The sequence below is a fragment of the Zosterops lateralis genome, assembly GCF_965231275.1.
Source record: "Zosterops lateralis genome assembly, chromosome: 9".
In the NCBI taxonomy this organism is placed as follows: domain Eukaryota; kingdom Metazoa; phylum Chordata; class Aves; order Passeriformes; family Zosteropidae; genus Zosterops; species Zosterops lateralis.
Genome location: NC_139769.1, coordinates 21,382,482 through 21,408,493, shown reverse-complemented (window position 1 = coordinate 21,408,493; position 26,012 = coordinate 21,382,482). Strand labels below are relative to the sequence as shown.

The 26,012-nt window shown below is 37.0% G+C and overlaps 1 protein-coding gene across 4 annotated transcripts in view; it reads left to right on the top strand.

Annotated features, from left to right (window-relative positions):
- CAMSAP2 (calmodulin regulated spectrin associated protein family member 2) overlaps window positions 1-25,302 on the top strand; it is a 78,807-nt gene extending 53,505 nt beyond the window's left edge. For 2 of the 4 annotated variants that reach the window (XM_083867426.1, XM_083867424.1), the window contains 12 exons: window positions 603-742; window positions 8,482-8,575; window positions 9,662-9,755; window positions 13,349-13,419; window positions 13,931-14,000; window positions 14,844-17,055; window positions 18,117-18,253; window positions 18,771-18,991; window positions 20,077-20,149; window positions 22,075-22,190; window positions 23,481-23,599; window positions 24,370-25,302. In XM_083867426.1, the coding sequence (XP_083723552.1) occupies window positions 603-742; window positions 8,482-8,575; window positions 9,662-9,755; window positions 13,349-13,419; window positions 13,931-14,000; window positions 14,844-17,055; window positions 18,117-18,253; window positions 18,771-18,991; window positions 20,077-20,149; window positions 22,075-22,190; window positions 23,481-23,599; window positions 24,370-24,675 (3,653 nt within the window). In that variant the 3' untranslated portion in view covers window positions 24,676-25,302. Of the gene's footprint in view, window positions 1-602; window positions 743-8,481; window positions 8,576-9,661; window positions 9,756-13,348; window positions 13,420-13,930; window positions 14,001-14,843; window positions 17,056-18,116; window positions 18,254-18,770; window positions 18,992-20,049; window positions 20,150-22,074; window positions 22,191-23,480; window positions 23,600-24,369 lie in introns of all 4 variants that reach the window. The other 2 variants (XM_083867425.1, XM_083867423.1) reach the window with 1 other exon arrangement.
- The last annotated feature ends 710 nt before the right edge of the window (window positions 25,303-26,012 follow it).

Genomic DNA, 26,012 nt, shown 5'->3' with positions numbered 1-26,012 from the left:
TTAAATAGCACTTTCAAACAGAGAATGCTAATTCATATAAAGCCTTCAGCTCCTTGGAAAATCTCATCTCAAACATCTCAATCCACAAACACGAATACCTAAGACCAGGCTGTTTTTTTCTGAAGATTCAGGCTCATTGATGCTGAATTGTGCTCTTAGGTCCTTGTTTAAAGACAAAGAACTAATATGAACAGTGCAATGTATGCAAAAATGTGCATATTTCTTACTGCCATTGTTCTATAGAGAATCTAGTTACATTTTAAAAGTTATATTAGTGATTAAATGTATTTTTCCATTACATGGAAATAGGTGGGGTGAGAGAATAGCATACATTTTCACAAAAGGCAAAACAGAAATAAATTGACTTGTCAACAGTGAAAAGCAAAATTAATTTTCATAAAAATATTTAAATATTTAGAAATGCAAAGCTTAAATGTAGATTAATAATTGCTTTAGTTTCTGAATTAGAAAAATAAATCTCTGGTAGGGAGGCGTGGTGCGGAAATTATCCAGTAAACGCTCCTGAATCTATAAATGCCTAAAAACACTATTTTGCAAATCTGTAGTTGTATCTAATCTTTGCTTCTTTTCTTCCTTTTTAGATATTTGCTTGAAAGATACAATGTCTTTGGCTGACAGCCTGTATAATCTACAGTTGATTCAAGAATTTTGTCAGGAATACCTCAACCAGTGTTGCCATTTCAGTCTTGAGGATATGCTCTATGCAGCTTCTTCAATAAAGGTAAAAATATAACAATTAAATAAAAATGCAAGCAAAATTCACAGAACTATTTTGCTAATGATATGTTTAGTCTTTTTTTGGTCTGCTGCTGTATGACTTCTCTTGTGATAGCATGCAAGACACAAATTTCAGCAGAATGAAAAGCCACCTTCTTTTGGCCATTATGATTGTCTAGTAATTTCAAAGTATTTTTAAAAAAACAGTTGTGAAAAGACTTGTGAAAACTTTGATTTTGTGCAAAACTATTTCCCACTTTATCATTTTTCTTATTAATTAATTATAAAAGTCTGTAATTGGCAATATTTCTGTTGAAATGTAATCGTGATCTGCATTAGTTTAAATGCATCAAGGCCTTAAAAAAGGGAGGAGATATTGAGGACTTGTTTATGGAATTGTTGCTCACTGTTCTTACTCATTTCTGTATACACAGATTTCATGGGTTTAATCTTAAAGCTCTTTCACTTCTGTAAAAGTGTAAAATTCTGAGTTAATTTCATTGGAAAATCCAATGGCTTGTTTCCCCAAGTACAAGGAGTAACACAATTCCAACAAATACAGTTGTTTGAATAAGCAATTAAGTGTTTTCAATCAATGTAAGATTTTGCTTAAGATTGTGCAGAAATAAAAGGAGCAACTGAATGATTTCTTGCCTAATTGTAATTTTAATTTTTCATTATTATGTTTCACCAAGACTTTCTTCTATATAAAACACACTTCATTTGCTTAAGATTCTTGTTCGCTTGCCTGTAGGGAATGAAATATTATTTTTCTGAAGTCAGCATATCCATTGCAGATGGGATGTAATTGGTTTCTAAATATCTGGGTCATTTCACTGCTTTTATGATTTTCTAGCAATCTCACAAGCAGAGTCACAGAGGCCAGAGCTTGAATACAGCTTTGTTGTCTCCTGTGGGGTTGAACCCAATCTTTTTCAAATAAGTAATGAGCTGCCAGGGTGAGTAAGGGCAGTAGGACCTAAGTCTAGACTACTTAGCTGTTGCTGGTTTATTTTGTATATGCAAAGTTGCTTAGTGACTGCTTTCAGTCAGCTTTTGGTGTTGTTAAATTTCACATGCAGTGATCCACCTTCATGCTGGTGAAGTCTGCTGCATTGCAGTCTGCCTTGGCTGCACCTCACAGTCCTGCAGCCACACTCAGTGGTCTTGAGTAGGACCTTGCCTGCATTTCTCTCTGCTTACAGAGACATAGAATAAATGCAATTGATTGCTTTTGTTTTGATTCATGACAATTAATCAGACCAGTTTTATAGTAATGGCTTCAATTATTTCTCAAGCCAGTTTGCATTAGGAAGCTTCAAATAATAAAAAAAAACCCAAAAAACAAACTCTAGTAAATATTTTGTCAATATCCCAATGCATCAGACTTCACGCTTTTAAAGTGCTGCAGTCTCAGTGATTTTGCTGTTTCTGAACACTGTTTTTAGATGGGATTTAGAGTTCCTTCAAAGAGTTAGAGTATTTCTAGATCTGAGAAAACCCTTTTGTGATCATGTTTTTACAAGTTGCTGTGGCATGGAAGCTTATTTAGATGTAAATGTTATAAAGCAAGACTGCCAAGTTTTCCTTCTAAAACTTGGCATGGAAACTTCAGCTAGTGTTGTAAACTCTGTTTTTCCAGTGTTAAGAATTAATTTGTTTTTAAAATAAATTAATTATTAAAGGAGCTCCTCCTTAGTTTTCCAGTGCACCTAATTAGCGTAAGTTTTAATAAATATGTTTATTCTCCAAAGAATTTTATTGTCACTTTAAATCTTGTATTGTAAATGGATATTTTAAAAATTGCACATTGAGTTACACTGGTTTGTGGAAGCTACTTTTATCTTAGCCTACAAAATGTACATAGTACGAAGTCTTAGGATTTATAGAGGTGTGTCTTTGTTAATCAGCAAAAATTCCTGTCTGTTCTCAGTGTGGCTCATACTGCACAGTAGTTGCCACTGCTTTTGGCATAAAACTCTCTTACATTCACAGTGGTGACAGAAAAAGTAAAAAATACCAACTGCTGATACCTTACTGGAAAAAGCCCTGAGAAAAACATTGCAGCAGAGTTTTTGGAATTACAATGCTGTGCCTGTGTGGTCCTAGAAATTACAATAGGTATCCTGATTTGCTGCTAGTTCTTGAGAAGGAGAGCAGAACCTCTTCTTAAGTGATCCAGCACAAAATACATTCCTTACATTCTTCTCAGGACATCCTGCACTGTCCTGGCACATGAAATCAAGGCAGGTTAGACATAGGATATGATGCAGGAATTTAGTGGAGCACTTGACCAAGGTGACACTGCTTGCTTTCAGTTTTCCATCAAAATGCACAGAAACACAGTGACTTCACTTAAGCATCCTTAGTCTTTGATAGAGGCTCTCAGATTTCACAGCAGATGAAACTGTTGGCTTAGTTCTGGTTTAGCACAGAGGAGAAATAAGCTTTGTCTGGATTTCTAGACAGCTTTAATGTGTCATAATCAAAGGAAGAAGAAAGTGTTGTTGCTCTTTATTCCTTATTTCTTTTCCTCTAAGAAAAATACATTTGTAAAGTTCTTCGTAAGATGTTTACCAAGGCAGGGCTACTGATATTAAAGAGAAGATATTTCAATACATTCCATAGATGCTTGAGGCACCAACAAGGGACCATACTGGTTCCTGGTTGTTTTCCTTTGAGACAGACAAACACAAGTAGAGAGTGATTACATAAAAATAATCACAATGTTTTCTGAATCCTCCCTGCATATTTAATAAGAGGAAATTATAGAAATCTTGAATCTGTCTTTAGTTGTGCAGATTGCTTTTTTGCCTTTCTCCTGTAAGCAGTTTTATCTTCAGACAGGATTTATTTTCTAAGTATCTTGTTCTTCACCTGTATCTGGGAAAGTACACAGAGCTGAAGAAACTGTTTTACTGTGACTTGACATGCACTTGTTTGGTCTTTTCAAAGAACATGTTTGTAGAAATAGAAAACCTTGCATAAAATGCCATCACAAGAAGTATGAACCACCCAGCAGAACCCTAAAGACTTCTTTATTGCTTTGTCCCAGCAGTTGATTAGAACTGTGATATAATAGGAGGGATGTAGCATTTGTGCTTTGGTTGTCCAATGGAATGTATAATTACTGTAAGGATATTGTATGGTCACTGAAGAGAAAGAATTAAACATCTCACATCTTCCTTTTGTCACATGAGATACATGGAAATTAGTGCTAAAAGAGTTACAGAACACATCTTTGATTGTAATTGATTATATTCTTGATAATTTTCAATCATTCTCTGCCACTTTATTCTAGTAGGGCCTTAGGCTTCAAATCTAAGAACAGGTCATTTAGGAGGTTAACTGTCTAAGGGGACTGACTAACAGCTGGAATCATTTGGTGTTTGCCATGATTTGAGAGCTTACACAGGAACTTGGCATTGCATCAACTGAGGAGCAGTTAATTGTTGTCTTTTTCAAGTGTTCCTTTACCTGAGCCTTTACAAATGTGTGGGTTTGTGTTTTGCTTTCTTAAATAGTGATCCTAAATTTGTGCTACTCATTTAATGTACACATGTTGTACATTCTCTCTTCACTGATAGAGGATTGATGATGAGACTCAGATCACAATATTAGAACACTTTTTATTAATTCAAATGCCATTATCAGTAGCATGACTCAGTTAATTACTGAGAGATAACTATTCACACACAGCACCCCTTTGCTCACAGAGTCATTTTTCCTGGGTTGGAGCCCAGCCCTGTGGTCTCCCAGAAGCTGGGGCTCATCATGGCCCAGCAGTGGCTTTGGGGAACATGTGCAGAAAGTTTCTCAAGGAGTTCATTTGTCCCTTGGGGTGTGTATACACATATAATCTTTGTCTGCATGTAATAACTGCTGTCCCTGTGGGCACAGCCAGGGTTGGACAGGCTGTTGTTGACACAGACATGTGTGCTGGTGCTGTAAGGACCTGGGGGAGTCCTGCTGCTCTGAGCCTGTGTGTTCCTGGGCACTCAGCAGGGCCACGGGGCTCTGCAGCCCCTCGGTTCTTGCCTGGGGGGTTGCAGGTCCTTCAGCACACATGCTGCTGCTCTGCCTGCTCTGTGCTGAGATCTGTACAGTCTGCTCACCCAAGCTCATGCAGAAGGCATATTTATTACAGAATGAAAGCTTTCAGAATGTGAAATGACGCAAATGTGGGAGATGATTGCTGTGTCTTGATGGAAAGGGCGTTCCTCTGACCTAGATGTGGGCCAGACTCCAAATTGTGCAGAATCACAACTAAGCACATGGAATAGGCACCTTATTTTTGTACCTGATTACTAACCAGAGTGGCAGAAAAAACATTTGCACTGTCAAATCTTTTTTGATTCAGATCCACAGCTTCTATTTTTATTCCACTGCTGAATTGAACAGGAATATATGATATCTGAAGGGTTGACTTATATTAAAAAAGTATTTATTACATTTGAGCAGTTTTGAATACTTGTACTTTCTGATGTAATATCGATGGTGTTTATTTGTAAACAACTTAAGCAGAGGCTGTAATCAGCACCAAAGACGTGAAAAATAGTGTTCAAATACATTGCACAGATAAACCCTAGAAATTCAGAGCTGCACAATGTCCACACATGTTGCACAGCTTTCCCTCCCACTGCCAGCCAGGCTGCTCACCTTAGCCTGAACTGACAACTGGAGCCCCTTAAGGACCTGGGAGAGCAGCTGGCTGTGCATGGTGAGGCTCTTATTATGTATGGTGGGAGTCAGTCGAGCCATTTCATTCCCATCTGGCTGGGTTAAAAGGATTCAGGATCAGGAATTAAAAGTAAGATTCAACCAGGGAACAGTTTTTTGAGACATTTTCTCCCTCATTGGACCAAATGTTCCTGACTCATTATTTAAAGGGAAGCAGCGTGGTTTGCTTTCACTGATGTTAATGGGCCGCTCTTCCCTCTGAGTTCTGCTCTGAAGCAGGGCACAGTGGATTTTACAGCTGAGCTGTTGTGGCGTTTATTAGCCTGTGGCAGGACAGAGAACAAACTGGTAGTGCTTGGATCATGCACAGCTGTAGTCTGGCCTTCTCGAGACAGTTTGTGACACTCCAGTTTTCTGCAGTCTTGAAGCATTTGTGTTGGCACTTGTATAACAAAAAAGCTGTGGATTTTCCTGGCCCACTGAACAGAGATTTTAATGTGTATCATGGTAAAAATTTTACAGTGTATTTTGTGTTAATTTTGAGAAAAAATTCTAAAAGCCTCTATGACTGCTCTCACAGACAATTTTAGTGGATGCAATCCTGACAATAAATTATATGTACTGTGGTTATTCTATAAATATGCAGATCTAAAACTTATAGATATTAGGAAGGTACAATTTGTTTGAAGTATTTGAAATTAAATGAGATTAAATGAAATTAAATTAAATGAGAATGTTTAGCTAATAATGATCTCTGAAGCTGCAAGTCTGCCATCTGCTGTTCAGGGGGCTTGAGCCAGCCTGGACTGCTCAGAGCTTCCTTAGTGTTTATTACCATTAAAATACTTTTATGCTTCTGAATATTGTCGTGTGTGAGTGCATGTGATAATCATATTGGCAAGCTGTTAGAATTTCTGTCACCATAATCAAGGCAAAATCTATGGAAATCATATCTATATTCTTTTGAGTCCTGGATAACGACATTACTATAGACCCACTGCTAGTTTTTCCAAAAAATTTGTTACTGATCATCAGTCTTTCCCTTTGATCATTCTTAACATCCCTTTCTGACTAAAAATAACTTGTGAGAAAATGTGATTTCCATCATGATGGCTCACCATCAGACATCTAAAGTAGCCTCTGTTCTCCGTGGGCTGTACAGCACTTTCATTTTTAGTTCAGTAAATACTGCTTAGATGACTTTATAAAACAAACTGTCTTGCAGCAGCTCAGGACTGTACAGAAGATAACTCTCAGAAGGAATATCTGTCCTTCATAAAATAGTAACACTATTGTGTGTTTATTTTTTGTTGAAATGCAGCATTTCAACATAAACATGAGAAATTGGAGTATCTAAATGCAATATTATTTTGGATGAGGAGAAAGCTATGATTAGAACATTTTATGATTTAATTTTTTACTAAAAAAATTAAGTTAAAAATATGAAAGTTTAAGGAGAGGCAATGGCAAGGGGAAAATGATCAGAGAGAATTTAAAATATTTTTTAAATTGTAGTATTAAAAATCATATATTGTCTGAGAAGTACATCTGACTTTTTCTTGGTCTAGGCTTCCTAATGAAATCAGTGTGTGATACTGAAATGCTATGCTTGACATTTACTTGAATGGAAAAGATTCTACTGTGCACTTTACCTCATTCAGTTCTGCCAAGCTGAATAAGCAGCGATGGGGTTTTTCCTATTCTATTTATAACTTCTGTGTAATAACTATGCAACATCTGCCTGATCCCTTCACCATATAGTACAGTGTAGGAGTAGCTTTTGCTCTGAGTACGCCTTTGCTGAAGTATAGGTTTATCTATATTAGAAATCTTTAGGGAAAATAAATCTGAAGCAAAAGTGTCAAACAGATACTTAAAACTATATTTTCAAGTATACTCATGCAGGATTGAGATTATCTCATTTGTTATCAAAGGTTTTTTAGTAAATATTTTGTTTATTTTAGAATTACATTCTTATCCTTAATGCCTGTGGTTTGTTTTGGGTTTAGAATGACATTTTTGTTTCGAATTTTTGAAAGAAACTTTTTGAAAAAGTAATTTAATTATGATTTCCCAGTTTAATGTATAAGCATTGTTTACATCTTCAGACTTTGTAAGACTGGTGGCACAGGTCTGTGCATCTGCTTGAGCCAGCTCAAACCTGGATATTTGCTGATCTCATTGAGTTGATGTTTCACTGAAGATGTAGAAGCTTTGGCATCTGAACTCTTCAGCCTCCACAGTCAACAACCTTCTGGGCTTTGTGCACTCCTCCTGGGCTCTTGCAGCAGAAGCAACTGCTCCTGCCTGGCTTTCCTCTGTTGATTTTTGCTGTTGCTTTTGATGCAGTTTCTCACCAGCTGTTTTTTCCTTTTCATCTGTTTTCTCCCTAGTGTTTATTCTGGTGGCTCCCACACCATGTCTTTCATAGCTGTGTAATGGGAACATACAGTAGGGACATATATATCAGCACTGCATAAACCTTTGGGGCTAAAACCTTGTTCTAATCTGCAGTCAAGAAGCTCTGCTGCTGTTTTTCGTTTTGTATTAAAGACTTGTAAATTTGGGTAGAACTTCACAAGTGTGACAAAAACACATACTAAACACAAAAGCCAAAATCAGATTCCAGCTTCCTGTACTAAAACAAAAGGGCTAAGATACATTTTTCATGTTAAAAATCTCTGAAAAAAGCATTGCCTAGCCTTGCAATGGGCTTTTCACTGCTATTTTTTAATGGAAATGGCTGATCTTTGGCAGGCATTTTTTTCCACCCATCCTGCTCCTCTCTGCCCTCCCTGCAAGACATCAGGCTTAAGCATATGCTTGTTATGAAATGTTTCAGCCCAATCGGTTGCAATCTGGTCAAGTTATGTATTGGTGCTATAGATCAGTTGTGCTAATCTCTATTTCTAAAAAAACAGTGGAGATTGTAAAAGAAGTAGAGATTCTGCCTGAAACTGGCAGAAGAACAGAGGCATCTTCCAGATGCTGCTTAATCTGTTTATTTGCAGGCTTGTGTTCTAACATCAGTTTCTCTCCATCTTTTTTTTTTATTTCATGTAGAGCAATTACATGGTGTTCATGGCAGAATTGTTCTGGTGGTTTGAAGTGGTGAAACCATCATTTGTACAGCCCCATGTCGTTGTGCATCCCCAAGGTAATTATGTTCTGTATTGGCCTCAATGTGCATGTTTTGATATGTATGTGTACAGATTGCCATTGTGTTCACAGATGCAGTGAATATTTTTGTTAACAGGATTTGGCAGTGTACAACCCCCTTAAAGAAGGAGAGGAGTACTCTTTCTTCATTGTAAATCTTCATCTCATCTCATAAATCGTAATTAGATTTTGTTGTCTGTTACCAAAAACTCATTTAAATTGTTGTGGTATAATCACTTGAAAATTTTCCTGACCTAAACAAGCATGAATCTATTTATGCCCATGGAAGAATTACAAATATCATAAGAAACCAAGAACAGAATTTAGCCTGAAGTACTTGTGTTGCTGAGAAGATACCAAGAGAAAGAATCATAAATCTGGGCAAAGTGAATAGAGAGCTAATTGTAAAATTGCATTTTGTAACCGGTGCAAAGGCACCATCTTCCATCAGCAATTCTCAGATATAAAAATCCATCTCTCAGATAGATCCTGAGATCTGTTAATGACTACTTTCAGGTAACTAACATTTCAGGTAACTGAAATATTCACACAACAGTGCTGTGATTGGCTTTCCAGGCACTAGGGAAGAGATTTTCATTGGGTGGCTCTTATACCTTTTCTTCATTTCTATGCTTTTATAGCACACACAAATCTGATATAAATCTTTAAATAATGCTAACTGTTTTAAGGCATGATAAAAAACATATTTTCTAGACAGTCTGAGTGTTTGGGGAGAAGAACTTTTATCAGAAACATTTCTTCCAGAAGAACAACTTTCGCTAAAACTGTTTGTTTCCTTTTAATTTTGTGGCTGGTTTTTTTAGCTTATTTTTCTGTATTAGTTATTCCCTTGCTTTTTCTAGTCTATTTTGTCAGTCTCCATTTCTTTAATTAGGGCCAGTTTGGGAGCTTTGGGGGACATAAAGATGAAAGGAAGTGACAGTTTTAATCTAAATAATGGAATCAATGAAAGTTCTTTAAATCCTTGAAAATCATTATTTCAGATTATTTTGGACAGCTTTTCTACTATGTAATTAAACTGAATACTAAACTATAATAACTTAAACTTTGTTTTTCCTGGCAGCTGAACCTGCAAAAGATGCAGCTTCTGCTCACAGCTTGAATGCTAACAGAAGAAATTATGTGGATGGTCCATCTGGTTCTGACTATGTAGCCAGGTAATGTCAGAGAATCACTAGTAATGATTCACAATCTCCTCCTTTTTTGTTCAAAATCAAACAGATTTTTTTATTTAGTTTTTTTGCCTTTTGCAAAGCTCAGTGATTGAGTTACCAGATCCAATCTGTGGAATTTTATCCCATAGTTCAGCCCTCCCTCCCTGCTGCATGGCAGGTTGCTTGTTCCTGTTTGTAAACTTGGACAGCGTGCTGTTCTCAGTGTCCAAAACAACCCTCAGCATTCAGCACAGAGCTGTCACATGGCCTTGTCCTCTGCAATTTCAAGTGGAGCTGCTGATCAGGTCTGCTCTGAAGAAGCTGCTTTTCTGGAGTTCACAGCAAATTTTCCAAAGTTGTAACAAAAGTAAGCTGAGATAACAGCAAGAAAAACCCTGAGTGACAAGTTCATTTTGATTTGTTTATGTTACTATAATGCCATGAAATTCAAATAGGTAAAAATAAATACTTATGCTGTGATTAATTTCCCCACCCCAACTGCTTTCTGATAGAGAGGAGAATCAGAAAGGAAGCATAAACCTCACAAGATAAGAACAGTTTAATAATTTGAAACAAAATAAAATATGACGATCATAATAATAATAATAATAATTGTAATGAAAAGGAGAGGGGGAATGAAGCCCAGGAGAATGAGTGCTGCACAGTACATACAGTTGCTCTCTCCAGCAGCAATCAGCCCCTGTGGCCAGCTCCCCCAGGCAATGCTGGGCACAGCAGCCATGGTCTGCAGTGTCCCTGTGGCCAGCTCAGCTCAGCTCTCCTGGCCACTCTCCCTCACAGCTCCTCCTGCACCTCCTCGCTGGCACCAGGCACTGAGAAGTCCTTGGTTTAGAGAAAGCACCGACTAAACACCAGTGTGGTATCAACAGTGCTCTCACACTGAATCCAAAACACAGCACTGCACCAGCTACCAGGAAGAAAATGCACTCTATTCCAGACAAAACAATACAATGTGAAACATTATATTTTTTTTACTGGTACAGATTAGAAAGCAATATAGAAGTATTCTGTTTCCCTAATGTTCTGTGGCTGATCATACACTTGATGAATTTCTCACACTCTCCACAACTGCCTGAAAGAAGGCTGTAGACAGGTGGAGATTGGTCTCCTCTCCCAAGGAAAAAGGGATAGGAGAAGAAGAAACAGCCTCCATTTGCACTAGGAAAGGTTTAAATTGGATATTAGCAAAAATGTTGTCACCAGAAACAGTTGTCAAGCACTGGAACAGGCTGGCTGGAGAGTGATGAAGCCTCCATCCCTGGAAGTATTTAAGTACATGCGGCAGTTACGGCCATGGTTTAGTGGTGGCCTTGGCAGGGTTAACAGCTGGACTTTGTGATTTTTAAAGGTCTTTCCCAAACTATTCTTTCTATGATAAGTGACATAAATTGTACATTAGGCCTTCTTTTTAATCTTTCTTTTGTCAATGTAAAGAAAGCCTTCCAGTGATCTGATCAGGACCTAGTGGATGAGAGACAGCATTACAATACATTTATAATTTTGAGACTTTTATTTTTGTTTATCAAATGTTTCTAAACTGGCACGGAGAAGAAAGATAAAATTAGCATTTTAACTGGATATTTAGCAAATGGTTGATTTCCAACCCAGATAATCCTGTTTAGCCTTTTCTGTTGTTTTTGGATGGGATTTTTGGAGGGAAGGGTTAGGGTTTGGTTGGGTTTGAGATTTAAGGTTCCTAAGAACATTTCTAGGGTTTTGGAATCTATGCTGACTTTAATAAGGGAGTAATATTTCTTACTGCCATTATAGGCTGGGATTCCAAATCCTTTCCCTGTATGTATCCAAAGTGTTTTTCTCCTGTAGACAATGATTTTATTTTCGTGTGAACTGAGCATACAAGCCAAGAGAACAAGAACCAGGAGTTTTGAACATGTCCTTTGAAGCAGGGGTTCCCAAGGCCATTTGCTGTGTGTCTGCTCATAAACCAGGGTATTTCGTCCAACCTAGTGATACATCACTGCAGGACAAAGGAGGGGCCCCAAAAGTAATTTCAGATGGTTGGAATCCAACACACAGGTTGCAGGTTCCCTGGCAGGGCAGACCTGACTGCAGGATGTTGTGGTCCTGGCCTTTCTCCCTGTCCCAGCTGTGCATTCCTGCCCTCATGAGTGTTTGAGTTGCCATTTCAGCACACAAAGACAGAAAAAACAAACCCAGTTGGAAAAAGTGAATGTTCTTCTGTTGCCTTAGCTTGTTGAAATGACTCAGAGGATTGGCTGGAGAGCGCAGAGCCAGCACAGAGCAGGGAGTGGGACTGTGGCAGTGAGCAGTTACGATGTCTGAGGTTGCCATGGAACCCAGGCTTGGTGCCAGAATCAGTCTTTTCCCCAAGGAAAATTAAGTGTATAGATTTTCTTCATGGTAGCACATTTTCACAGGCTGCTGGGTTAAATTTGGAAAGTGTGCTTTTCTTTTAACTTACAGACATTAGGATTTTAAAATTTTCACAGAAATCTCAAATACCATTTAAAACAGATATGTCATGTAGCTAGTGTGCAGTGTTATTGACACAAAAAACCAGGAATTTATGGGAACCTATAATGAATAATTTAATATATAGTTGTGAAAGGTGCTTTTGTAGATTGTATTTTTTTAATTGATGTGAATATCCTTTTTGCAAATATTATATAGAGAGATTTCTACACTATAGAGTATTCATAATGTAATAACACTAAACAAATATTCTGACTGAAAAATGTGAGTTTGGGAGTGTGCTCTTCAATCCAGTGGACAAAATTCAAAACATGAAAGGATTTAATCCAGCTTATGTTTGAAGTCTGGCTTCTCTAGAAGTGTTTTACATACAAATCCATGTGTCTTTATGGATGTGTCTTTGTTCTGATCATGAAAAAGCACCTTGATGAAAACACTGAATTACGTTAGTCCAATCCTGGATTAACACAGCTACACAATTACAGACCTTCTCTGTAAACCAAACAAAGTATCTGTGTAAGTAGAAACAGAGGAAATCTCAATAATTACTCCTTTAGTGGTGAATATATTTTTTATTTATAGAGTCATGTCTATGACAAAGTCTTCTTTATCCACTTCCAGTGCATGTTGCAGTCCCGACACAAAGCAGAAGTTTCAAACTAAGCAACTGAAAATAGAAATGCATGGGAAGTATGTGATATTGGCTGCAATCACTCAGTTTTGAGGCCAGTAGGAGCTGCCTCATTTTGCTCATGTTTGTTTAGATTTTTACTGAAACCAAACCTAAAAAAATGGAACCTTCTAATAGAGACATTTACAGGAAATAAATCAGAAGACAAATACATTAACAACTTGTGCAGCAGCTCTGTAGCTGTTTGTGTATGAAAAATACCTTTTTGACTTTTTGGTCCACCTGCATTAGTTCCAGTCCAAGGTTATTACCAAGTGTTCTCTTTTTAGTTAATAAATTAATATTTCCAGAAGAGAACTACACCTCACTTTCTTTCCCATCACAAAAAATAAATCTGTTTTTGTCTTGACCATGGACAGGGTGACTGGTTGCCCTTTTGTATTGTGGCTTTTGATGTATTAATTCTAAGTTAATGTCTCTTGCTTTATAGATTGGAAAGTCCAGCTTACACAGCACCTCACCAACTGCATACACCCCAGCAGCCTTATTCATCTGTTCCAGGTAACAATTCACAAAGGGCTGGGAGAGGCAATGAGACAAGGTGTCATCCTCTGAGTAAATTGCTATTCTGCTTGTACTTATTCAAACATCATTTATGCAGAAATAGGGGGAGGCCTTTACATGAAAAATAAATTAATTTACATAATTCTGTAATTTATAAATGTACAACTGGGAAGTTTGTGTTTGTAACAAATGCATTGTGTGTGCTTTTTAATTTGACTTCTGTTTTGATTATGTGGAAGACAGCTTACAACAAGTATTTGTGGTATATTTTAGTAGGATTTGTAGAATATTTTACACAATAGTAAGTTCTTTGAGGGAGGAGGGGTAAAATATATATTCAGGATGAAATTTGCTTTGTTGCTCTAGTTATATTTTCAATATATAAACACTTTTTTGCCATTGCAATGTTCTGAGTAGTGAAGCAGAATAATTTGTTAAAGCAACAGAAGGTGATGTTAAAATAATTTTTCAGGGTAGTTATATTGGGTCCTATTTTTGTTCCACTTAGGAGTCATCAGGAGGTCCACATCAATGTCTTATGTAGATGGGCAAGTAGGGACATGGCCCAAAGAAAAAAGGTAAGTAGTCTTACAAGCTGGTTGCAAAATACTGGGGTTTGGTTATGAGTAGCAGTAGTAAATGCTCCACTGTAGTTTGGATTTTCAGAGTCCTGTAATAAGAATTTTTGTAAGCGGCTTGAAAAAGTAGAAAAAGAAAGATCAAACCGTATTAATTAAAAAGTGGTTAAAAAGTGGATTAAAGTGGTTAATAGGAAACAAACTTCAGAAATAAATAATTTATTCTTTACACTGAAAGAGCTATACTTCAGATACTTGAATTGCTGGTGTTAAATATGTTCATATTTACTCATCACAATGAACTAAACATGGTAACAGTAACATGGCTAATGATGTCAGTCGCATTTAAGCTTGTATTATTTTGGGGATGCTAAGAGCAATCAGGCTGAATGTTCTAGTTTTCAGTTAGACCAGTCATACACTCTTAATCTGTAGGGTTTAAACCGAAGTTAAAATGGTAAGAGTTACAGTGGTTTGTAAACTGTGTTTTTTCACACCTTCCTTCTGATCTATGGTGGTAATTCCTATACATCTAAAATGCCCGGAGTTTATTCCAAAGTAGTAAAAAGCATTGGCTGAGTCTAAAGAAAATGTTGTTACATTCTATTCTATTTTCCTTTTAAAAAATGTATTATACTTATATCTATAGATCCATCTTAAAATATCTTATCTAAAAATAAATGCATGTTTATTATATTTGAAGCTAGGTAAAACAGAGTACACCTAACAGTGCCTTTAGTACTACCAGCTTAAAATAATTTTAAAACCAAATACAAATATTTCATTATTTTTATTAATTACCATGCATTGTTCAGTTACTTTCTTTATTCTGATCTCTATTAGGTCATCATTACATGGAGTTTCATTTGACATTCCTTTTGACAAAGAGAAAAGCATTCCAGTATCTACTCCAAACAGAGGAATTCCTAGATCCATGAGCAATGAAGGCCTTTCAGGAAACATCAACCGAATACCCAAGCATTCTAGAAAAAATCTCTCCTTCAAACCAGTAAATGGAGAAGAGGAGAATCAAGATATTGAAGAGGAAAAGGACATGACACCTCTTAAGGACATGAAGGTCAATCAGTCCTTCAATGCAAATCAAAGAAATGCCAATGAGAGCAGACACTACAGGTTTCCAAATGGAGCTCTGCAAAACAGGGCAGTTCTGGATGATTTTGGCAACCAGATTGAGACACCGAGTATTGAAGAGGCTTTGCAGATAATTCATGACACTGAAAAATCTCCCAGACTTCTCCAAACAGACCAAATTACAAATGGGTTCTTTCTTCACAATCGGGAAATGAGTATCTTGAATTCAAACATTAAACCAAATCAGACTACCCCAGATATAATCACAGACACCAAAGGTGCTCTGAGTCCTGTGACTGACAACACAGAAGTAGATACTGGAATACATGTCCCATCAGAAGATATCCCAGAGACAATGGATGAGGATTCTTCTTTGAGAGATTATACTGTAAGCATGGACTCCGACATGGAAGAGCCATCTAAATTTCTCCAGGATTATGACATGCGGGCTGGCAATCACAGGGATCAGCTAAGTCCCTGTCCCAGCTCAGTAAGTACTAAATCACAGGCAGGCAGCAGTGCTTCTTCAAGCTCGGGCGTTAAAATGACCAGCTTTGCTGAGCAGAAATTCAGGAAGTTGAATCACACAGATAGTAAAAGCAGTGGAAGCAGTTCTCAGAAAACCACACCAGAAGGTTCTGAGCTGAACATCCCTCATATGGTTTCTTGGGCTCACATTCCTGAGGAGACATCTGTTCCTCAAGGAAGAGACACTACACAGTTACTGGCTTCTGAAATGGTACAGCTGAGGATGAAGCTAGAGGAAAAGAGGAGAGCCATTGAAGCACAGAAGAAGAAAGTTGAAGCTGCATTCACAAAGCAGCGGCAGAAAATGGGAAGAACAGCATTTCTCAATGTTGTGAAAAAGAAAGGTGATGGGGTATCACCTCTCCGAGAGGAAGCAGCAGGAGCTGAAGATGAGAAGGTATTCACTGACAGCAATCGGTTGAAAGAAAAAGAAACTCAAAAATCAGATGACCAAACTAGTAAGACTCCAGAATTAATAAAAGAAAACCCAGAAAATTCTCATAGCAAATGGTTAAAATCTCCTGCTACTTCTGGGGATGCTGAAAAGCAATGGAATTTAGCAAGCCCCTCAGAAGAAAATCTTAATGATGGAGATCTCTTAGAATATACAAAGTCTATTGAAAAACTAAACTCTTCCCTACACTTTCTACAACAAGAAATGCAGCGTCTATCCCTTCAGCAGGAGATGCTGATGCAGATGAGAGAGCAACAGGCTTGGGTTATTTCTCCTCCTCAACCTTCTCCTCAGAAGCAGATTCGGGACTTTAAGTCTTCTTCAAGGCAAGGGGGAACTCCAGCTCCTGTTGCACCTTTCTCACAGGAATCTCCTCGCTCCACACATCAATCTCCACAATCTTCCAACAGGAAGAATGCCTCTTTTCACATTAAAATGCAAAGGACTCCTAGGCCAAATGAACTGAAAATAACGCCTCTAAACCGTACCCTGACTGCCCCACGCTCTGTGGACAGTCTTCCCCGTTTGAGGAGGTTTTCTCCCAGTCAGGTTCCCATTCAGACTAGATCATTTGTTTGCTTTGGGGATGATGGTGAACGTGTAAGCGAGCCTCAGTTAAAGGGAAATCTTTTGAAAGAAGTCAAGTCTACAGAAGAGGTAGCAAAAGAAGAAGGACCAAAATTGCCAAAACAGGGCGAGCAGAAGTTGGAGGAAAAGGAAATTAAGCCTATCGAATCTAATGTTTCTGAAGTATTATCTCAGCCTATCACAGAAACTGTCTGCCTCACCCCAAATGAAGATCAGCTAAACCAACCGATTTTACCACCTCCAGCCCCCAAAACAGCTAACTTAATTGAAGTTTCCTTATCAGATTTGAAGCCACCAGAAAAAAGTGAGGTATCTGTTGAGAAATATGAAGGTGAGAGTGATAGAGAACAGTTTGAAGATGACCAGAAAGTGTGTTGTGGATTCTTTTTTAAGGTAAGGGAACTACTAGTGGATGTGTATGTCAGTTGTTAAGCTTTGTTTGAATCTTTAATTGAAATGTGGATGTTGCTGATGACTGAAGTCAAAGCAGATGGTACTTGCAACTGTAAATGTGCAGGCATGTCTTTTGGGCTTGATGAATTTGGTGTCATAGGAGTGGTGAGATTCTACCATATTGCAGTTCTGAGCATGTCAGAGTATCCCTTTCCATTCACAGTTATGGAAGTGTTTGGAGGTCTTGGGGAGGAAGATGCATGCTGAATGTAGATTTATTTTTAACGTGTGTTTTGGTGATCTTGATTAAACATCCTCACATCTCATCCTCACTTCCCCACCTCACTCCCAAATTTAACTAAAAGTTTTTGAAGTACATAACAGCCTGCACTTTTAAAAATTCACATTTTTGAATTGCACTTTGCAGAGCCTTTTTCCCTCTCTCACCTGGCTAAGGAATTATAGTTTGCTGAGATTTCCTTTTGAAGTTTGTATTTGGGAGCATTCCTTGGAGACTTTTTATTAAAGAGCTATATTCAGACAGGCTTTTAACTATAATTCATATTGTTAGACAGTGGTCTAGACTTATTTCCGTCCTGAATATCCCAAAATTTTGTATCATGTATCTAGATGGACCTAGCTTGTCTGGAAACATTCCTCAGTTCTAACACAACACCTGGCTTGCTCAGAAGTTCCTTTTATATTGTGCATACTTATTGGGGTTTGTGATAATTACCTTCATGTTCATACATGTAGACTCTTCCAAAGCTGAAAGAAGTTGTTTATGCTATGTGAGATCTGACTCAAAACTAAAATATCTCACTTAGCAAGTTTTCTCATATCAGTGCTGAATTTTGTTTGACTCAGGAAGGAAAAATTCCATTATGAAGTTTCTAAGGGTCTTGAGAAAAATCTTCAAAAATAAACTTAGTCCAAATACTGCAAGAGTATGTTAGGATACCCAGTGTACAGAATTAAGTGTCTACTGACTTGGCAAAATCAGTTGCTGAATTTAGAGATCTCAATATTTTTGGTGCTTTTCCTTTAAAAATGGTTGCTAGGATGATCAAAAGGCAGAAAATGATATGGCAATGAAACGAGCAGCATTGTTGGAGAAGCGTTTGAGAAGGGAAAGAGAGACTTTGCTTCGAAAGCAGCAGCTGGAAGCAGAACTAGAACATAAGAAGGAAGAGACAAGGTAAAACTACATGTCCTGATCCAAATGATCAGTAATAGTGAACATAAAAATATCTGGTTTAGTTAAAGGTGTAATCTACATGTCAAAAAATTGCATCTTAATATCCAAGTTATTTACTGCTAGAGCCAGATGTGCCCAGGCCAGCTGGCCCTGCAGGACAGCAGGTGGCATCAGTCTGTAGCTCTCAGGCTGGGAGCTGTGCTGGCCTGAGCACAGCTCCTCAGAGCACAGTGCTGAGGGAGCCTCTATCTCACAGGGCTCTCTCTGCACAAATGCACAATGTTCACTCAGTTACAGCAATGAAGCTCATAAACTTGCATTTGGTTTTATTAGTAGCCATATCCCAAAAAGTTTAAACTCTCTGAAAATTGTAAAAAAATTTAAAAGCAATTGTCCCTTACTGGTGTTTGAGAACATTGAAGTTCCAAAAATCTGATGCCTGTGTTGTCCTCCCTGTGCTAGCTGGAATCTCTTATTTGAAAAGTTTCTCCTGCTGAATTTTTTGGTAATTATTTAGACGCAAAACAGAAGAAGAACGTCAGAAGAAGGAGGATGAACGAGCACGGCGAGAATTTATTAAGCAGGAATATATGAGAAGGAAACAACTAAAGCTTATGGAAGACATGGATACTGTCATAAAGCCACGTTCCCTCTCAATCAAACAGAAAAAGCCACGCCCAAAATCTATTCATAGAGATCATATTGAATCACCTAAGACACCAATCAAAGGTCCACCAGGTAACAAACATTTATGTGGAAAAAGAGTCTGTTCATGCTAAAACACCAGCTTGCATTTTGGTCCTAATAAGCACGGGCGTTTATGAGTGTCTTGTGCTAAATTGAAACTGCACATGTCCAAACTGGAAAGCAAAATTTGGCATAGAAATGGAAAGATGAATGTCACTTACCTGCTATGCATGCATGCATATATCAACAAATAAAAATGATAGCTCTGAAAACCCAGTGGAGCGATGAATATGTGTTGCAAGTTTCACGTACACCTATGTTTTCTTCACTAATCTCTTCTTGCACCTGTAGATCTAAGAATGAATAAAAGTTGGGAGATAACAGATAGGCAATTAAATAAATGAAGAGATAAATAAATAAAATGGTGACCATTAGGTAAAAATACTTGAACTCACACAATAAGGGCAAAATTAAAATTTGAAAGTTACTTTTATATTTCATGCATTTTTTCTATTTTGCTTACCAACTGCATGTATAGTTAGGAACATAGCAACACTAACCATGTGGAACAACTCAGCATTCTTTTAGATACAAAAGAGCTAGCAGTAATGTCTGGAATAAGTATTGTCAATTTATAATTACAAAAAATAACCAGATTGCTCAGAGATCCTTTTTGTTAAAGCCTCCTCTACCCTTGTTGTTGTGCTACATTTTCTCTGGCTGCTTCCCTCCATCTTCCAAGTATAATTTAAAGTATTTCCTTAACACCTTCCAGGAATCAATCTCAAGCTTAAAATTAAGTCTCTTAAGCTCTCTTTCAAGAGGACTTATTAACTTTAATTGCATTCTCTGATTTGCATAGTGCCAGTATTCCCATGTCCGTGCTTCCCATTAATGCTTAGCCTGGGCCCATCCCTGGTGGCTGCCGAAGGCTGGGTGTCACCAAGTGTTTACATGAAGTGCAGCACATATGCATGCAGGTATATCATGGATGGGTGTTAATCCCATGTAGAAAAGCTCTTGCTGACTTTCCAATGGCTGGTGTTGGTCTGATGAACAGACTCTTCTACTTGCATAGATTTGTAAGCTTTAACTTTGTTTTTATCCAGGTTCACAGCTTTATCGTTTTTTTTCAGTATCTAGTCTTTCACTGGCATCGCTGAATACAGGGGACAATGAGAGTGTGCAGTCAGGCAAGAGAACACCAAGGTAAAGCTAAAATTACCATTTCATTTAATAAAATGTCATAATCAGCTATGTAAAGCTAGCATGAATTTTTTAGAGGTTGTGTATATATTGTGTACTCCTAGAACAGGTATGTTGTCCTCATTTGAGACATGGATAGTTTCCACTGTCAGACATTCGGGAACCAAGCCATGATCATTTGTTTTGCAAATTTTACCATATAAAACCAGTTGGGCCGGTATAAATGAGGTCAAAACAAAATGCTGTTCACACAGCCTCTTTAATTCACCTGCTTGTATCCAAGTCTTAACCTGTGGATATTTTACTAAACCTGTGTGCTACGTGCAACTATGTAGCTGCTTTTCTTTTTTTAACATAGAAGTTTCTTTTCTGATTTTTTTTTTCTTTAGCAGTTGTACAGGGAATTATTGAATGTTCAGAAGTACAACCTTTTCCAAACACTGGGATTTATTTTGTGTTAAAAACCACCTGAAAATAACAGAAAAAAAAATTAATTTTTTTTAATACAAAACCTGTATTATCATTCAGAGGAAAATTACTATTTCTGTGAACTACTTGATAATATTCAGACAAATACTATTTTCTTTGTGTAAAAAAGAAAGAGGGAAGAAAGGCAAACTAGGGGAAAGGGGTTGATAAGAACTTCTACATATTATGATATTGCATGTCATGCCTTCATGGCCGCTACACATTATTCATCAGCTCTGACAAACCTGCAGCTGGCTTCAGTTGACTTCTCAATTATTACTTTGATGTCTCAGGAACTGACTTTCCTATTATTACATAAGAAACGTTCATAAACGATCCAATTAGCCTAATATCTCTTGTCATCTCTTAAAAATTAGCCCTTTTAAGTGAGAGGGGGATTTCTTCCAGCTATAATAGCTATTGCAAAAGGCTTGATGTTGCTCATCTACACAGGCTTTGCAGGAGATGAGCCCTGTGTATGGAGCTGGAGTTGTACAGTGCTGTACTATGCTTGTAATGAGCAGTACATCTTCCTCAGGCTTTGCATTTGTTTAGGGGATTGAGACTTTTAAAACACTATTAAAGCAACAGAGTTGAAAGAATTTTCAGTGTCCTTTCAGACCCATATTGTCACCTTGTCCTTGCGTCACCATTGTTTTTGATGATCGCACTGAGAGAATCTCAGTGGTATATTTGTCACCTTCTTCATGCAGGTGCTAATCATAAAAGGTGTGGGGTATATTATAAATTGAATTTTTATCTACTGCTGATTTTACTGAAAATGAGCATGCACGCAAATTTTGATATGATACCACGTTTTTCCTCATTCTGTGCCTTTTTCTCACTTAGAAAACTTTCATTCCAAGCTGCAAATTTGACTGGTTTTCACAGTAGCCACAATCAAAAATACTTTAAATATCTTATAATAATTTAGGAAAACTTGACAATCTTGTTTAGACTTTTAAATGCAAAATTTTCCACATCTGAGTGCAGCCTGAAGAATTACAGCACCAGAAGTTATTGCTTGTGAAAACAAAAACTAGAAGGGAAATTGTTTTGCTGTCTTAAATACAGCATTTTTCACTGCCAGTTGTTGCAGTCATAAGTATAAATTAACTAAATTTTTACTTCATATTCATCATTCTATCAAGAACTGGTTGGTTCCCTACATGAGATAACATTGGTTTGCCAGTCCATGTTAAAAGTAACACAAATTTCTACTTAGTAATTGTATTTCACAGTCAAGAACATGTATTAGGTTTCTATCCCACAGATGTAGCCCAAAAATTAACATACCTCACCTAAAGACCAACTTCTTGTATCACTCAAAATGTACTAAATATTGGGTTCATTGTTTATAATTCAAATCATTGTGTTCTACCTTGCCTTCTTTTCATAGCAGAAGGCTTTCCAGCTGAACGTTGTGAGTTTTTTTAATAGATTTTAAAACTAATGTTTAGGTCTGAATCTGTGGAAGGATTTTTATCTCCAAGTCGCTGTGGTAGTCATAATGGAGAAAAAGATTGGGAAAATGCATCTACAACTTCCTCAGTGGCCTCTGCTACAGAGTACACAGGTCAGTGACAACAACAGTCAGAAAAGTACCTGCCTATTCATGGTTCTGTGCAGGAAAAGTTTTCAGTTACCTTGATCTGGCTTCCTAAAATTTGATAGAGTTTTACCCTTCAAAGTAGAGGGTAATAATACAAGGTTAACATTTTAAATCCAGAATAAAAGTACTGACTAAATTTGTGATAACCACAATAAACTGCAGTCAGGCTCAGAACAGCACATGGGCTCACACATCATTCTGTACTTCAGTAGTGTCTCCAGCAAGGCACAAAGTGTTCATATTTCAATTCAATTTAGAAGAGTGTTACAAAATTCAAAAATCAAATTGCAACAGCAAAAAAATCTTCTTAGCAATGCAAAATAAGTATTCTGCACTATTTGTTTCCTGACAGATCCTTTGTTGTTTATTAATAGCTTTATGGTCAGCCTACTAATTCTTTATTATATTATGAATCAAATAATAATGGTATTTTCCTCCCTTTTCTCTAACTTTATTACACGTGATACTGCCAAAACCTTGCATCATTAGTATCATAAAAGCTCCACTTTTGCCAACCTAATATCACTTTCTTTGTGGGAAGAGTAGCATAAATTTCGGTATTTTCTAGGGTTTTTCCCCCAAAAGTCTAGACAACTGAGATTTAATCCCAAATTTAATTGATGCTTGTACATTATTTTCCTAATTGGTACTCATATTGGTTTATCTTTAAATGGTCTTGACCCAAGGACACATATGCTTCAGAAATTAAAACAGGAGATTTCTCCTTTAACCAGAAAATCATTTTACAGACAGAATAACCTGTCAAGTGTAAGGCCAGATGTTTCATCCCTGGTTTTGGGTAAAACATTTCTGGAATCCCAAAGAGGACAGACAACAGTTACTCTGAGCACTGTATATGTTTCACTGTTATATCTCACACACTTAAAGTCATAGGCTAGAAAAAAAAAAAAAAAAGAAAGACTGCTCTCTCCTGGAGAACTGAAATTTTGGTTAGAAAAAGCAAAATGTTTTGTTGTTCATAGAAAAGATCCTCTGAGAGAAAAAATATTTACTAAGGCTGCCAGTAATAATGATTTAATAATGAAAGACACATTTGTAAGTAAATTCAGTGACAGCTGAATGACATTTTACTTGTTTGGGAAATTTGTAGTCTCTAACCTTCTTTTGTATTATTCCTGGATTTGTGTTTCTATGCATACAAAAGTTCCACACCAGAAGTGCTTCACAGCATTCAAAGTAACTGTTTGATGGCTTATTGATTAATTTAGCTTATTTGTTGTTCCTTTTGCATAGGACCAAAGCTCTTCAAAGAACCGAGTGCTAAATCCAATAAGTATATAATTCAGAATGCACTGGCACATTGCTGCCTGGCTGGAAAAGTAAATGAAGGTCAAAAGAAAAAGATCCTGGAGGTAAGAGTATATTACCCCTAAAAGCATAAAGACTTACGTCAAACCAAAGTCAGGCATTATGGAGACTCTAAAGCATAAATGCAGATATTGAAAGGAAACCTCAGCAAAATGACCCTCAGAAATCCCAGGGAAAAAAATAGCTGCAAAAATGTCATGCTTAACTCTAGGATGAAGCACACATCACTTGATAGAAGGTGTGTGTTCAGGGCATGTGTCCCATAGAAGGTCTGTTAGGTAGAATAGGAATCCGAAGGTTTCAAATAATACAGAACTTTTGTTCACTACATTTCAACTGACTTCACAGTTTGACCAAGCTTGAGTGCATTTAGGGATGACTGTAATTCCAGTTTAGCACCAGAAGATCTTTCTGACATACCGAGACACATGTCAAGTTTCCTGTTCCCAAACTTGCAAGTATTAGACCAGCTTGATGAAATGGATGATGAAAAGAATTTTTGTTTGGTCTACAAAAAGACTTTTGGGATGTCTGGTTTTGAGGAACAACTAAACAAGTATAGCTGAAATGGTCTAAATAAATTTGGTTTTGGTTGAGATGGATATCTACCCTATCAAAATTCACATAGGTGAAGCTTAGCAAATTCTAATGATTGAAAATATGGTCTTTTAGTGGGCAGAGTTAGACATAGGTTTCAGCTCTGGTAGAAAACTGATTCAAAATAAAGTCTAATTAATTGAAATGTTTTCTAATTACAATGCAAATTTCATATTCTGAATGCTTTTCTTTCTTTCTTTCTTTCTTTCTTTTAAAGGAAATGGAAAAATCTGATGCCAATAATTTCTTAATCTTGTTCCGGGATTCAGGCTGCCAGTTCAGATCTCTGTATACATACTGCCCTGATACTGAAGAAATCAATAAATTAACAGGAATAGGTCCCAAATCTATCACAAAGAAAATGATAGAGGGACTGTATAAATACAACTCTGACAGGAAGCAATTTAGCCACATACCTGCCAAAACTTTGTCTGCTAGTGTTGATGCAATTACCATTCACAGCCATTTGTGGCAAACCAAGAGACCAGTAACTCCTAAGAAACTCTTACCCTCCAAGGCATAGTAGATGGGAAAAAAATTGCTTGAGACAATTATGATAAACTTGCACTTCATCTTTACTGCCTATAGGAAATAGATTTCTAGTTGCCAACAAGACTCTTAGAACTTATAACTGGACAGCGAGTTCTATTATCATGTCCAACTGGAATGTAAACACAGTGTTTAGGAGTGCAGAAGATTAACTCTTAGGTGAATAATTATGAGTGATTACGGAAATGTTTGACTTGTGTGGAAATTTGTATGTGCTAATGCAACATATAGAGTACCTTTGCTCTGTATTTTGATTAGATACACTGAAGCACTGAATGTTCCTCTTTAGTGACTCAAACTACATTTTTTACATCTGTTGCCTTATATGTTTGTATTTGTGCTTGTCTTGAACTATTTTTCTTTCACTAAAGAAAAACTTAATATTCTCAATACCATTGAACTTTGCATACTGACTTACAGTAAAGATAAATGATAAATTGTATGTCACTGAATAACAGCTGAAGGGGTCTGTTCTCCAAGACCCTTACTGTGTGCTGTAACAAAATCAAAATTCATTCCCCTGTGTATTTATAATTCTTTTTCAGTTGAATAGTACTGATTTGCTTATAAACAAAACAGTAAAGGAAAAACCTTTGAACTGCTTGAAGTTTCCTTCAAATGAATTATTCAACAACTCAGGGTAAAGACGATGCAATTATTTCTGTTTCAGTAAGTTGCCATCTGAGATGTCATGACTGACCATGTGCATGTTCATAACACCAGTAAAACTCAAAGTAAAATGTTTTGATAGGTCTCTGAAATGGTTTAAGCAAGGGTGCATTCATTGCTTTGCACTGTTCCAGCTGGAGAGAGAGCATGCAGTCAGGTCCTGCTTCTTCAAGGAAGGAATAGGAAATCATGAAACATTCAGAACTAGATCCCTGATGTTGCCTAACAGAGCACTAAATATTCAGAAGAATCACAGAATTCACTAAGTCACAGATCTTTGAGAAGTCGTGTATCTAATTCCCATTGATTTTAAGATCCAGGTCACTTCCTGCCTTCAGATCTGCCAACTCAGACTTGAATCAGTTTTCTAGGGAAGACACATCTGATAAGAATTTTCAGTGTGTCTTCATAAATTGTTTTCTTGACACTAACAGGTGATGTCTTGTGACACAGCGATTTTTAAGTACATATGGCAAAAAAGCCTAACTGACATTTCAGTAAATCTATAACATGGCCATTTGCAAAACCAAACTCTAGGCATATTTCAGTATTATTTATAAAGGGCTGCATTTTATTTCAAAACAGTGTTTGATTATTTTATAAATCACTATCCCGTTTCAGTGTTTGTTTCTCTTATAATTT